The 12,450-nt window shown below is 43.0% G+C and overlaps 1 protein-coding gene across 1 annotated transcript in view; it reads right to left on the reverse strand.

Moving 5' to 3' along the window:
- Positions 1-4,208: 4,208 nt before the first annotated feature.
- Positions 4,209-12,450, reverse strand: part of LOC115031757 (zinc finger protein 791-like) — a 10,198-nt gene continuing 1,956 nt past the window's right edge. The window contains exons 2-4 of the mRNA XM_029480817.1: positions 8,263-8,389; positions 7,437-7,497; positions 4,209-6,002 (exon numbers count right to left, since the gene is read on the reverse strand). Coding sequence (XP_029336677.1) covers positions 4,607-6,002; positions 7,437-7,497; positions 8,263-8,389 — 1,584 coding nt within the window. The 3' untranslated portion in view covers positions 4,209-4,606. The remainder of the gene's footprint in view (positions 6,003-7,436; positions 7,498-8,262; positions 8,390-12,450) is intronic.

Genomic DNA, 12,450 nt, shown 5'->3' on the forward strand with positions numbered 1-12,450 from the left:
TCTTGGATTCGGTTTGTGAGAATTTTATTGAGTATTTTTGCATCGATATTCATAAGGGAAATTGGTCTGAAAAGGACAATTTGCAAATTCATTTGGAATAACAAAAAAACCTAGGATAGCAAAAACTATTCTCAACAATAAAAGAACCTCTGGTGGAATCACCATCCCTGACCTCAAGCCATCCGACAGAGTAATTGTAATAAAAACTGCATGGTCCTGGTACAGTGACAGACAGGTAGATCAATGGAATAGAATTGAAGACCCAGAAATGAACCCCACACCTATGGTCACTTGATCTTTGACAAAGGAGCTAAAACCATCCAGTGGAAAGAAGACAGCGTTTTCAACAAATGGTTCAACTGGCGGTTAGCATGTAGAATGCGAATTGATCCATTCTTATCTCCTTGTACAAAGCTCAAGTCTAAGTGGATCCAGGAACTCCACATGAAACCAGAAACTATGAAACTTATAGAGGAGAAAGTGGGGAAGAGCCTCGAAGATATGAGCACAGGGGAAAAATTCCTGAACAGAACAGCAATGGCTTGTGCTGTAAGATCAAGAATCGACACATGAGACCTCATAAAATTGCAAAGCTTCTGTAAGGCAAAGGACACTATCAAGAAGATAAAACAGCAACCAACATATTGGGAAAAGATCTTTACTAATCCTAAATCCAATAGGGGGCTAATATCCAATATATAAAAAGAACTCAAGAAGTTGGATTCCAGAAAACTAAATAACCCTATTAAAAATGGGGCACAGAGCTAAACAAAGAATTCTCAACTGAGGAATACTGAATAGCTGAGAAGCACTTGAAAAAAATGTTCAACATCTTTAATCATCAGGGAAATGCAAATCAAAACAACCCTGAGATTCTACCTCACACCAGTCAGAATGGCTAAGATCAAAAACTGATGTGACAACAGATGCTGGTGAGGATGTGGAGAAAGAGGAACACTCCTCCATTGCTGGTGGGATTGCAAGCTGATACAACCACTCTTGAAATCAGTTAGGCTGTTCCTCAGAAAGTTGGACATAGTTCCACTGGAAGATCCAGCAATACCATTCCTGAGCATATACCCAGAAGAAGCTCCAACTTGTAATAAGGACACATGCTCCACTATGATCATAGCAGCCTTATTTATTTATTTATTTATTGTTTGTTTGTTTGTTTTTTTGTTTTTTGAGACAGGGTTTCTCTGTGTAGCCCTGGCTGTCCTGGAACTCACTCTGTAGACCAGGCTGGCCTCGAACTCAGAAATCCTCCTGCCTCTGCCTCCCGAGTGCTGGGATTAAAGTCGTGTGCCACCACACCCGGCTATCAGCCTTATTTATAATAGCCAAAATCTGGAAAGAACCCAGATGTCATTAAACAGAGGAATGGATACAGAAAATGTCATACATTTATACAATGGAGTACTACTCAGTTATTAAAAACAATGAATTCACGAAATTCTTAGACAAATGGATGGATCCAAAAAAACACACATGATATGTACTCACTGATAAGTGGATATTAGCCCAGAAGCTCAAAATACCCAAGATACAATTTGCAAAACACATGAAACTCAAGAAAAAGTAAGACCAAAGTGTGGACACTTCGATCCTTCTTAAAAGGGGGAACACAATACCCATGGAAGGAGTTACAGAGATAAAGTTTGGAGCAGAGATTGAAGCCATGACCCTCCAGAGACTGCCCCACCTGGGGGATCCATCCCATAAACAACCACCAAACCCAGACACTATTGCAGATGCCAACAAGACTTGCTGACAGGATCCTGATATAGCTGTCTCCTGAGAGGCTCTGCCAGTGCCTAAGACAGAAGTGGATGCTCACAGTCATCCATTACACAGAGCACAGGGTCCCCAATGAAGGAGCCAGAGAAATAACCAGGGAGCTGAAGGGGTTTGCAGCCCCATAGGAGGAACAATATGAACTTACCAGTAACCCCAGAGCTCCCTGGGACTAAACCACCAATCAAAGAAAACACATGGTGGGACTCATGGCTCTAGCTGCATATGTAGCAGAGGATGGCCTAGTCTGTCATCAATGGGAAAGAGAACCCTGTGAAGGCTCTATGCCCCAGTGTGGGGAAATGCCTGGGCCAGGAAGCAGGAGTGGGTGGGTTGGGGAGCAGGGGGAGGGGGGAGAAAATAGGGGAAACTAGGAAAGGGGATAACACTTGAAATGTAAATAAAGAAAATAATAAAAAAAATTGGACCAGCTTGTAAGGCATTTTCTTAGAGTGATTGATGGGGAAGGCCCCGCCCATTGTGAGTGATGCCATCCCTGGGCTGGTGGCCCTGAGTTTTGCAGCCATGACTTACAAGCCAGTAAGCAGCACTCCACTGCTTCCTCCTGCAGCAGCTCCTGCCTCCATTACCTGCCATTCTGAGTTCCTGCTCCAACTTCCTTTGATGATGAACAGGGATACTGAAGGACAAGCCAAATAAACCCTTTGCTTCCGGTTCTATTTTATCCAGCAATAACAAACTAAGGTGGGAAGTGTAAGGCAAATAAACACTTTATTTTCCTAGGTTGGCTGTCATAGCGATGAGAAACCAAAACATGCACTTAAATGCTGAGCCATCAGGGCCCCCAAATGGCACATCTTGGTGTGCAGGTGACTCCAAGTGCCCTTAGAGCTTAGAGGCCAGAACAGAGTACAGATTTCATGGAGCTGGTTAGAGGTGCCTGTGAGTCACCTGGTGTAGGTGCCAGGAGTTGAACTTGTTGGAAGGCAACGAGCATTTTAAACCTCTGAGCCATCCCTCCAACCCCTTAAAACGACTCCTCTTAAAGTCTATTATCCAAATGCCCATTGGAAACAATGAGGAACAAAGAACAGACAGCAAACACCATGAGACTGCTTGACAAGCTTTGCATACTTAGTAGACATTTAATAACAGGGAAAATAAGTCTGTTCTATTAAACATGAGAATGAAGTCATTTTGAATATAAAGGTGAGGAAGATATCTATTATTTTTCTCATGAGGTCAGAAAACCCCCAACTTCTAACTGTGGTGGTTTGAATGAGAAATGTCTCCCATAGTCATGGGCACTTGAACACTTGGTTTCCAGTTGGCAGCACTATTTAGGGGAGGTTCAGGAGGTGTGACATGTTGGGAGAAGTTTGTCACTGGGGCAGGGACTTGAGAGTTTAAGGACTAATTCTACTTGCAGTTTGCTGTTGTCAATGTGGGAGCTCTGCAGCCTGCGCTTGCTTTGTCACTGCGATCCCATGCTATGCTGAACTGCTGCAGATATGTGATTGCACTGTGAACCCTGATCGCGTTCTGCTGTGCCTCAGCCCGTAGCTCAAAACTTTAAACCCACTGGCTGGGATACAGACTACCCTTAGCACACTCCTTTGATCTCCAACAATGAAGGTAGAAGGGAGTACCCCATGTTTGAAAGTGATGTCTAATTGAGTGACAGACAAGTCACGAATCATAGATTTTACAGAATAGGACATGCCCAGCTGTTTTTTTTTTTTAAAGAATTATTTATTCATTTTATGTATATGCGTACACTGTAGCTGTCTTCAGGCACACCAGAAGAGGGCATCAGATCCAATTGCAGATGGGTGAGCCACCATGTGGTTACTGGGAATTGGACTCAGGATCTCTGGAAGAGCAGTCAGTGCTCTTAACCACTGAACCATCTCTTCAACCCTATGCCCAGCTCTTACAAGAACAGAGAGGCTACTCAAGACAAAACAGTGGAGAGAGAGAGAGAAAGAGAGAGAGGTTTACTAGAAGAGTTTTACAGAGGCAGGTTGAAGAGAGAACAAGCTAGACACAGTTGAAGACAGAATGAGCCAGAAGATTAGAAAAGACTGCTAGAGTTAGTTTGAGGCCAAGCAGAGCAATTCAGAGAAGTTGAGAGAAGCAAGATTGAATCAGTCAGCTTGGAGAGTTTTGAGCTAGAACAGCTGAGTTGACCAGGCAGCCAGAGTTCAGGAAAAACAAAAAGGGTGAGTTATTCATCATTCTTAGAGGTTGAAAACATTTTAAGCCTAGATTAGATTGTACAGAGGCTAGAAGCTTCCAGGACTAGGCCTAGGATAGGAGGCAGAAGCCAAAGAGACAGCAGGCAAATAAAAGTTACTTTACAATGGACAATTATTCTTCTGGAACTGTAAGATAAAATAATCTTTCTTCTAAAACACACACACACACACACACACACACACACACACACACACACATACACATCTCTGAGTTGGAGGTCAGTTTAGTCTACATAGTGAACTTCAGGCCAGTCAGGGCTACAGCAACAAACCAAAGCATGCAGATATATCAGAAACAATTAAACCCCGATGAACATATTGAGCTTTTATGTTTCCTCAACATTTTGAATTTTCTGGCCCACTTGATGTGAGCTTCCTATTATACTGCAGCTAGTTTCCGGTATTACTTAATGAACTAATAGCATGAGATTTCTCCACAATGGATAATTTCACAACGAAGTGTTAAAATTGAAAATGTTCACCCCCTCCCCCATTCCTCACATTCGTTGTCTATTGTGCATTTTCATGTTTATTGAAGGATGTGGACAAAGCAAAAAGTTCTCCCATACATGCGTACACTAAGCACATTTCTTTCAGCTGTGAGTTCTCTCATGTCTTTTAAGGGAACTGCCGAGCCTGAAGGCTTTCTCACACCCCTTACATTTGTAGGGTTTCTCCCCCGTGTGCATTCTCATGTGCCCTCGAAAGCTCGTAGAATAAATGAAGGTTTTCCCACACTCCTTACATTCATAGGGCTTCTCCCCGGTGTGGATTCTCCTGTGTACCTGAACATAACTGGAACATCTAAAGGCTTTGCCACATTGTTCACATTCGTAAGGCTTCTCCCCAGTGTGAATCCTCTCATGCGCTTGAAGGGCGCTGAGGAAAACGAAAGCTTTTCCACACTCCTTACATTTATAAGGTGTATCTTGGGCGTGAGTTTTGACATGTCGTCGAAAGTTTTCCAGAGAGACGAAGGCTTTCCCGCACTGCTCGCATTCGTAGGATCTCTCTCCGGTGTGTTTTCGCTCGTGTGCGCGGCAGTACGTGAGGCAGATGAAGGCTTTCCCACAGGCTCGGCATTGGTAAGGCTTCTCTCCAGTGTGCACCCGCCCGTGGACTCGAAACGCCGAGTGGGCACTGAAAGCTTTACCGCACTCCTTACACTTGTAGGGTTTCTCCCCGGTGTGAGTCCTTTTATGGATCTGCATCGAAGTGGAACATCTGAAGGCCTTACCACACTGCTTGCAAGCATACGGCTTCTCTCCAGTGTGAATCCGCGCATGCACTCGCAGAAAACATGGCCGAAGGAACGCCTTCCCGCAGTGCTCGCATTTATGAGGCTTGTTTGCATCGCCGCTGTGTGTCACCATGTGCGTTTTGACACTTGTGCGGGATATGAAGGCTTTCCCGCACTCTTTACATTTATAGGGCTTCTCCCCGGTGTGGGTTCTTTCGTGGATTTGGATGGAACTGGGACAACTGAAGGCTTTGCCACACTTCTCACACACATAGGGCTTCTCCCCGGTGTGAATTCTTTGATGAATTCGAAGAGAACCTGGAGAACTAAGCCCTTTACCACAATGCTTACACTGATAAAGTTTCTCTCCAATGTGTGTCCGTTCATGTGTTTGAAAGGGCTGGAAATAGATGAAGGTCTTCCCGCAGTGTTTACACCTGTAGGGGCTTTCTCCAGCGTGAGTCCTTTCATGTCTCAGAAAGGATTTGAGGTAACTGAAAGTGGCCCCACATTCCTTACATTTAAATCGCTTCTCTCCACACTTAAACCCATCAAGTTCATGGCCAGGGTGAGCTCTGACATGCCTAGTGAGGGATGAACAAAGCATGAAGCCTTTTCCACACACGCTACAATTATATGGTTTTACTCCAGAAGTTATCTTGGCCACACCAGTGTTTGGAATCTGGCTGAAGCGTTCTCCATGCTCAATAACTTCTTTACTTTCATAGAGTCTTTGTATCATATAACTTCTGCAAAAAAAAAAAAAAAGAAGCCCATTATTAATAGTTGTTTATTATTTAATGTTCACTAATACACATCAGGATTACATTTTTATAGCCATGGCATGCTGGCATACCACTAATACTAGCACGTAGGAGGCTGAGGCAGGAGGATCACAAATGTGAGGGCAGTTAATGTTATAAAGCAAGGGTCTATCTCAAAATAAAAGCAAAAGCTAGGCTGGTAGCCCATGCCTGTAATCCCAGCATTTGGAAAGCTGAGGCAGGAGGACTATTAGGAGTTTTGGTCAGCTAGGGCTATACAGCAGACCCCTGTATCAAAACACCAATCCAGGGCCTGGAGAAATGGCCAAGGTTAACAGCACTCACTGCTTGTCTAGGTGGCCCAGAATCACCTCTAATTCTAGTTCACAAAAGAAGTCACACTGGTGAGAAGCCCTACGTGTGAGAAGTGTGGAAAAGCCTTCAGTTCAGATATCATCTTTTGGCCCCTGGGGACTCCCACATGCATGTGGTGTGTATCAATTCAAGCAGATAGACATACATAAATGCACATAAATATAATAACAACCCCAAACCAACCAAAAAGTACAATAACAGAAAGTATTATTAATATATAGGTTTTTGTTTTCCTTTGTTTGTTTTTTTCCATACAGGGTTTCTCTGAGTAGCCCTGGCGGTTCTGGAAGTCACCTGTAGTCCAGGCTGGCCTGGAACTCAGAGTCCTGCCTGCCTCTGTCTTGAGTGCTGGGATTAAAGGTGTGCTCCACCACAACCACCCAGTTTATATGGGGTTTCTTAACACTGTTTCCAAGTTTAAAAAAAAACATCTTTTTGAGAGTCTCATTATGTAACCTTGGCTGACCTTCCCTGATGCCCCCCTCCTGCCTTAAATTTACTATGATCCTCCTGCCTTTGTCTTCAAAGTGTTGTGATTACAGGTGCGCACCACTGTGGTGGTTTGAATAGGTTTGGCCCCATAGAGTTATGTGTTTGAATGCTTGGCCATAGGGAGTGGCACTATTAGGAGATGTGGCCTTGTTGGACGAAGTGTGTCACTGTGTAGGTGGGCTCTGAGTTCTCTCAGACTCTGCCCTGTATGAAAGATAGTCTCCTTCTAGCTGCCTTTGAATCAGAATGTAGAATTCCTGGCTCCTCCAGCACCATGCCTACCTGGATGCTGCCATGCTTCCCACCATGATGATAATGGACTGAACCTCTGAAACTGTAAGCCAGCCTCAATTAAATGCTTGTCTCTTCACAGGCAACCCTAACCAAGACAACTATGTAATAAAATATTTAAATTTTCAATATGTGTCATTTAAAATACTTTGATAAACATTTTTTTTTTTTAAAGAAAACCATATAGGAGTTTCTTTTGGTTGCTTAATTTAAAAATGTAAACTGTAGTAAGATTCTGTTTTCTTTAGTGTGTAAGCTCACCTTACATTTTCCTCTTGGATTCTGTACTGATTTGAAACATCTTGGTCTTCCAATTCACTCGCTAAAATGTAAAACCAGAAAACCATTATACATTTTTAGCGATTACAAAAAAAATTTTTTTTCCTGTTTTTTCGAGATAGGATTTCTCTGTATATCCCTGGCTGTCCTGGAACTCACTCTGTAGACCAGGATGGCCTCAAACTCAGAAATCCACCTGCCTCTGCCTCCCAAGTGCTGGGATTAAAGGTGTGTGCTGCCACTGCCCGGCTATAAAAATCTTTTTAGGTTCTAGGTTTGAAAAAAGTTCATAATGCCTCATTTACATCAATGTAAACACTTTTTACATTCTATTTTTTTTTCATGGTTTTAAGGCGTTGATTGTAGAAAGGGAGAGAGTAGAGAAGTAGAGGCCAGCCATGGCCGCGTGTAGAGAGGGGGAAGGGAAGGCAGAGGGAGCAAGAGGGCAAGAGAGAAGCAAACTGAAAGCAGGAGTAAGAGCCACTTTTACATTCTAACTCTTAAATTAGTGATGGTGGGCAAGAAATCACTGTCAATAGGGCTGGTGTCGCACAACTTTAATCCTAGCTCTGGGAAGGCAGAGGCAGGAAGATCTCTGAAAGTTGAAGGCCAGCCTGATCTACATAAGTGGGGATACCTAGTAGGACCTTATCTCAAACAATCCTAACAACAAAAAAATCCGTTCTCATATAATTACCTACATGAAGGAAACAGCTGCATCCTCACCCACAGAGGCCAGGTTCATCACGGCTGCATCCTTACCCACAGAGGCCAAGTTCCTCAGGGTTTCCCACAGCCATATCCTTACCCACAGAGGCCAGGTTCCTCACAGTTTCCCACATCACATCTTTGTAGAGTTTCTTCTGTACAGGACGCAGTAGATCCCACTCTTCCTGAGGGAAGGTCACACACACGTCCTCAAAGGTCACTAAATCCTAAACATTCCACATGTGTAAAAAAAAAGTAAGAAGATCAGCAGGGCTAGGGAAATCCATTTCAATGTGTAGATACACGCGCACACTATTTTCTTTTTCCTTTGCAGTACTGGGGATTGAACCAAGCGTCATTTATACTAGGCAAACTGTACCACTTAGGTAGCCTCATCCAAAGGTGACAGACAGTTCTGTGGTCCCTCAATACTTACTGTCTGGCTTGAGTGCCAGTTTTACCAATTGTTCATAGTGAGTTGTAGAAGTTTAACAGCTTTTAGAAAGCATGAACACAGGTTACATAGCCACTGCACAAGCATTTTAAAAAATATAGAATTTAATTTGCTTTTTGAGACAAGAGTCTCAAGTACTCCAAACTGGCCTCCAACTTGCTATGATATGAAAGATGGCCTTAAACTCCTTCAACTCCAGCCTCTCCCTTCCCAATGCTGGGATTAAAGGTGCATGCTTCCATACCTAGATATTTATTCATTTACTTATTTATTTATAGACAGGGTCTAACTCCACGGTTCAAGCTGATCTGGAAGACATGATCTTCCTGCCTTGATCCCCTCAGTGCTGTGATTAGAGGCCATGATTGGCTGCCACTGCAAGTCTTACTAGTCTATATCAATAGTTTAACTGGAATAAATATTTCTCATCTTTTTTTTTTTTTTGGTGAGAAAAATTCATTTTTTACTGCTCATAATGCTTGATACTTCTTCCTCAGACTTTTAAGGGCTGAGATCACACACATTCATTCATCATGTCTGACACTAGGTTGAGGATTTAATGTGTAAGGATGCGCTACAAATTTTCCCCATTCCCCTCATTAGACACAGATGCCACAAATTCTATAGAAATCCAACTTGTAATGAGATACAGCTCAAAACACTGTCCTAAGGTACTCAAGGGCTGTGTGTGTGTGTGTGTTCCAAAAAACCCCAGAACCAAAAGACTCATGATTCACCGTAGAGCGCTACTTAACTATCAGGTAGGTATTGTATAGAAAGTAAAGGAACACTACCAAATTTGTTTTATGAAACTATTATTATACATCCTGATACCCCCAAAAACCACAAACAAACAAACAAACAAACAAACAAAACCAGGTAAGAATACAACAAAAAAGAAAACTAGAGTAATTTCTTTGATGGCCATATCACAAAAATTCCCAACAAAGTACATTCAGGAGCACATTAAGATTTGTGTACATTGAGGATGTCTTAGTCACTTTTCTTTTCTTTTTCTTTCTTTCTTTTTTTTTTTTTTTAAAGATCCTATTTATTTATTATACATAAGTACACTGTAGCTGTCTTCAGATCTCATTATGGGTAGTTGTGAGCCACCATGTGGTTGCTGGGATTTGAACTCAGGACCCCCGGAAGAGCAGTCAGTGCTCTTAACCACTGAGCCATCTCACCAGTCCCCTTAGTCACTTTTCTATTGCTGGGATGAACCACCACGACCAAGCCAACTTAGAGAATGAAAAACTTATTTTGGGCTTACAGTTTCAGAGGTGTAAGAGTCCATCACTGTCACAGTGAGGAAGCACGCAGCCAGCACCAGGCATGGTGGCGGCAGCAACTGAGCGCTCACATCCTGAACCACAGCAGGAAGTAGAGAGAAAGTGAACTCCAGACCACTCTAACTCTTTAAGCTCCCAAAGCCCAGTCCAAAGATACACTTCCTCCAGCAAGGCCATATCTCAGAAGCCTCCCCAAACAGGGCCATGGGCTGGAGAGAACAATGGGGCACCTCTCATTCAAACCACAACGACCAAGTGGGTTTCATCCCAGAAAGGCAAGGTTGGTTTAACCCATGCAAATCAAGAAATGTAAGGACTGGAGAGATGCCCAGTGGTTGAGCACTGGCTGCTCTTCCAGAGGATCTGGGTTCGATTTCCAGCACCTGCATGGTATCTTACGACTGTCTGTAACTCCAGTTCTAGTGGGTGATACCCTCTTCTAACCTCCCTCAGCACCAAGCATATACACAGTACACAGACATATATGCAGGCAAAACACCCATATACAGAAAATGAAAAATTTAAAAAGAAAAAAAATAATGGTGGTGCACTCTTTTAATCCTAGCAATTGGGAGGCAGAGACAGGGGGATCTCTGTGAGTTGAATGCTTTATCAACTCTCTGAGTTCCAGGACAGCCTGGGCTTTGTAGATTAAACACTTTCTGAAGGAGAGAGGAAGGGAAGGAGGGAAGGAGGGAAGGAGGGAGGGAGGGAGGGGGGAAGGGAGGGAGGGAGAAATAGAGAGAGAGATTGATTGATTGAAATGTAATACACCATTTAAAAAAACTTAAGGACATAGATTACACCATTCAGTTGATTACTGAATAAACATTTGACAAAGTTTAACACACCTTCACTACAAAAGTCCTAGAGACTTTAATAATAGATGGAACACATTTAAAAGTAATAAAACCTATAACCAACAATATATTAAAAGGAAGCAAATTGAGCACTTTGTTTAAAATCAGGAGAGAAACAGGGCGCCCACTCTCCTTCCCATTCACCACAGGGTTTGAAGTCACAGCTATAGCAATTATCCATGTGAAGGGCAGAACAGGGATAAAATAGGAAGGGACGAAGCCAAACCATGTCTATTTGCAGGTGACACCATCCTTTACCTAAAAGATCCTACAAAGTCTACTAGAAAACCCTTGGACTTAATAAACATGGTAAAGTTACAGGGTACAAAATCAATATTAAAGAAAACAAAAACAGACTCATCCATACCAAAAATGTACCCTCAGGGAAAGAAATTGAGAAAAATAGCCCATTCAGATTATCTCCAAAAAAAAAAAAATGTACTCAAGGGTCTATCTAACCAGAGAGAACGCTTCTACGATGAAAACTTTAAGACACTGGAGAGGGAGGTTCTAGAAGATCCTACAGATGAAAAGCTCTCCCTTGCTCCTAGGTTGGTAGACCTGACTAATACAGCGAACGTGGCTACACCACCAAGACTACTTTGCAGTTGCATGCAGTGGCCTTCAACATTCTGATATAAGTATGTTCTCTTAACCAGGGCATCATCTTTCCAACTCCAAAGAATCTTTTTCTCCGGAGCCTAATACCAACAGAAAAAAAAATAACAAAGACAAACTTCTCCTTACAAGAGAGACCACCCACGAGCGAAGGGACCAAAATAGGAACATCCATATTTAGTAATAATTGACAATAATTCTTCCAAATTAATGACAGACATGAAACTACAGATACAGGTTAAAAGAAAACCCAGCCCAAACACTGAGTGTGATAAACACTGGAGAACATTCTGTTCTGAAGAGCAAAGATACAGTGTAAAACTGACCCCGGTGAGAAGGGCAGTCGTTTACATTAGGCTCCAGTTTACAAGTCCTGAACCCTAAAGAGCGCGGTGATTTATTCCAAATATTTGAAAGAGAAAAACTCCACAGCACAAGAGTTCAGAAAGAGGGGGCTGCTGACTTGGCTCAGTGGTTAGACTCACTTGTTCTTGAGGACCTGAGTTTGGGTCCCAGCACTTAGATGGTGGCTCACAGCTATCCTCTGACCTCTGTAGGTACCAGGCACTCGTGTGCCACCTATGCATGCGTGATGGCCAAATACTCATATGAGTAAAATAAGTAAATCTAAAAAGTGTTGGTTTTGAGAGCAATGTCAGGTGTGGAGGTTTGCATCTGTAGACCCAAATGACCAGGAAGCTGCGGCAGCGCAATCCCACCAGATTTGTTGCCTAGGCAACAAAGATAAGACCTTTGCTCCAGAATATGAACAAGGAGGGCAGGAGAATGTGGCTCAGCGGTATAGCATCTGCATAAGGCAATGGCTTTGAGCTCCCACACTGAAAAAAAATAAATAGAGGAAATGTCTTTCTGAGACAAATAAAAATCGAAGCACTTCTGGGAGCTATAACTCAGTGGGGTTGGGTTTGTTGAGAAGTACTTAAAAAGTTGGGCATTGGAGCCGGGCAGTGGTGGCGCACGCCTTTAATCCCAGCACTTGGGAGGCAGAGGCAGGCGGATTTCTGAGTTCGAGGCCAGCCTGGTCTACAGAGTGAGTTCCA

This window comes from Mus caroli, chromosome 8 (assembly GCF_900094665.2).
Source record: "Mus caroli chromosome 8, CAROLI_EIJ_v1.1, whole genome shotgun sequence".
Lineage (NCBI taxonomy): Eukaryota > Metazoa > Chordata > Mammalia > Rodentia > Muridae > Mus > Mus caroli.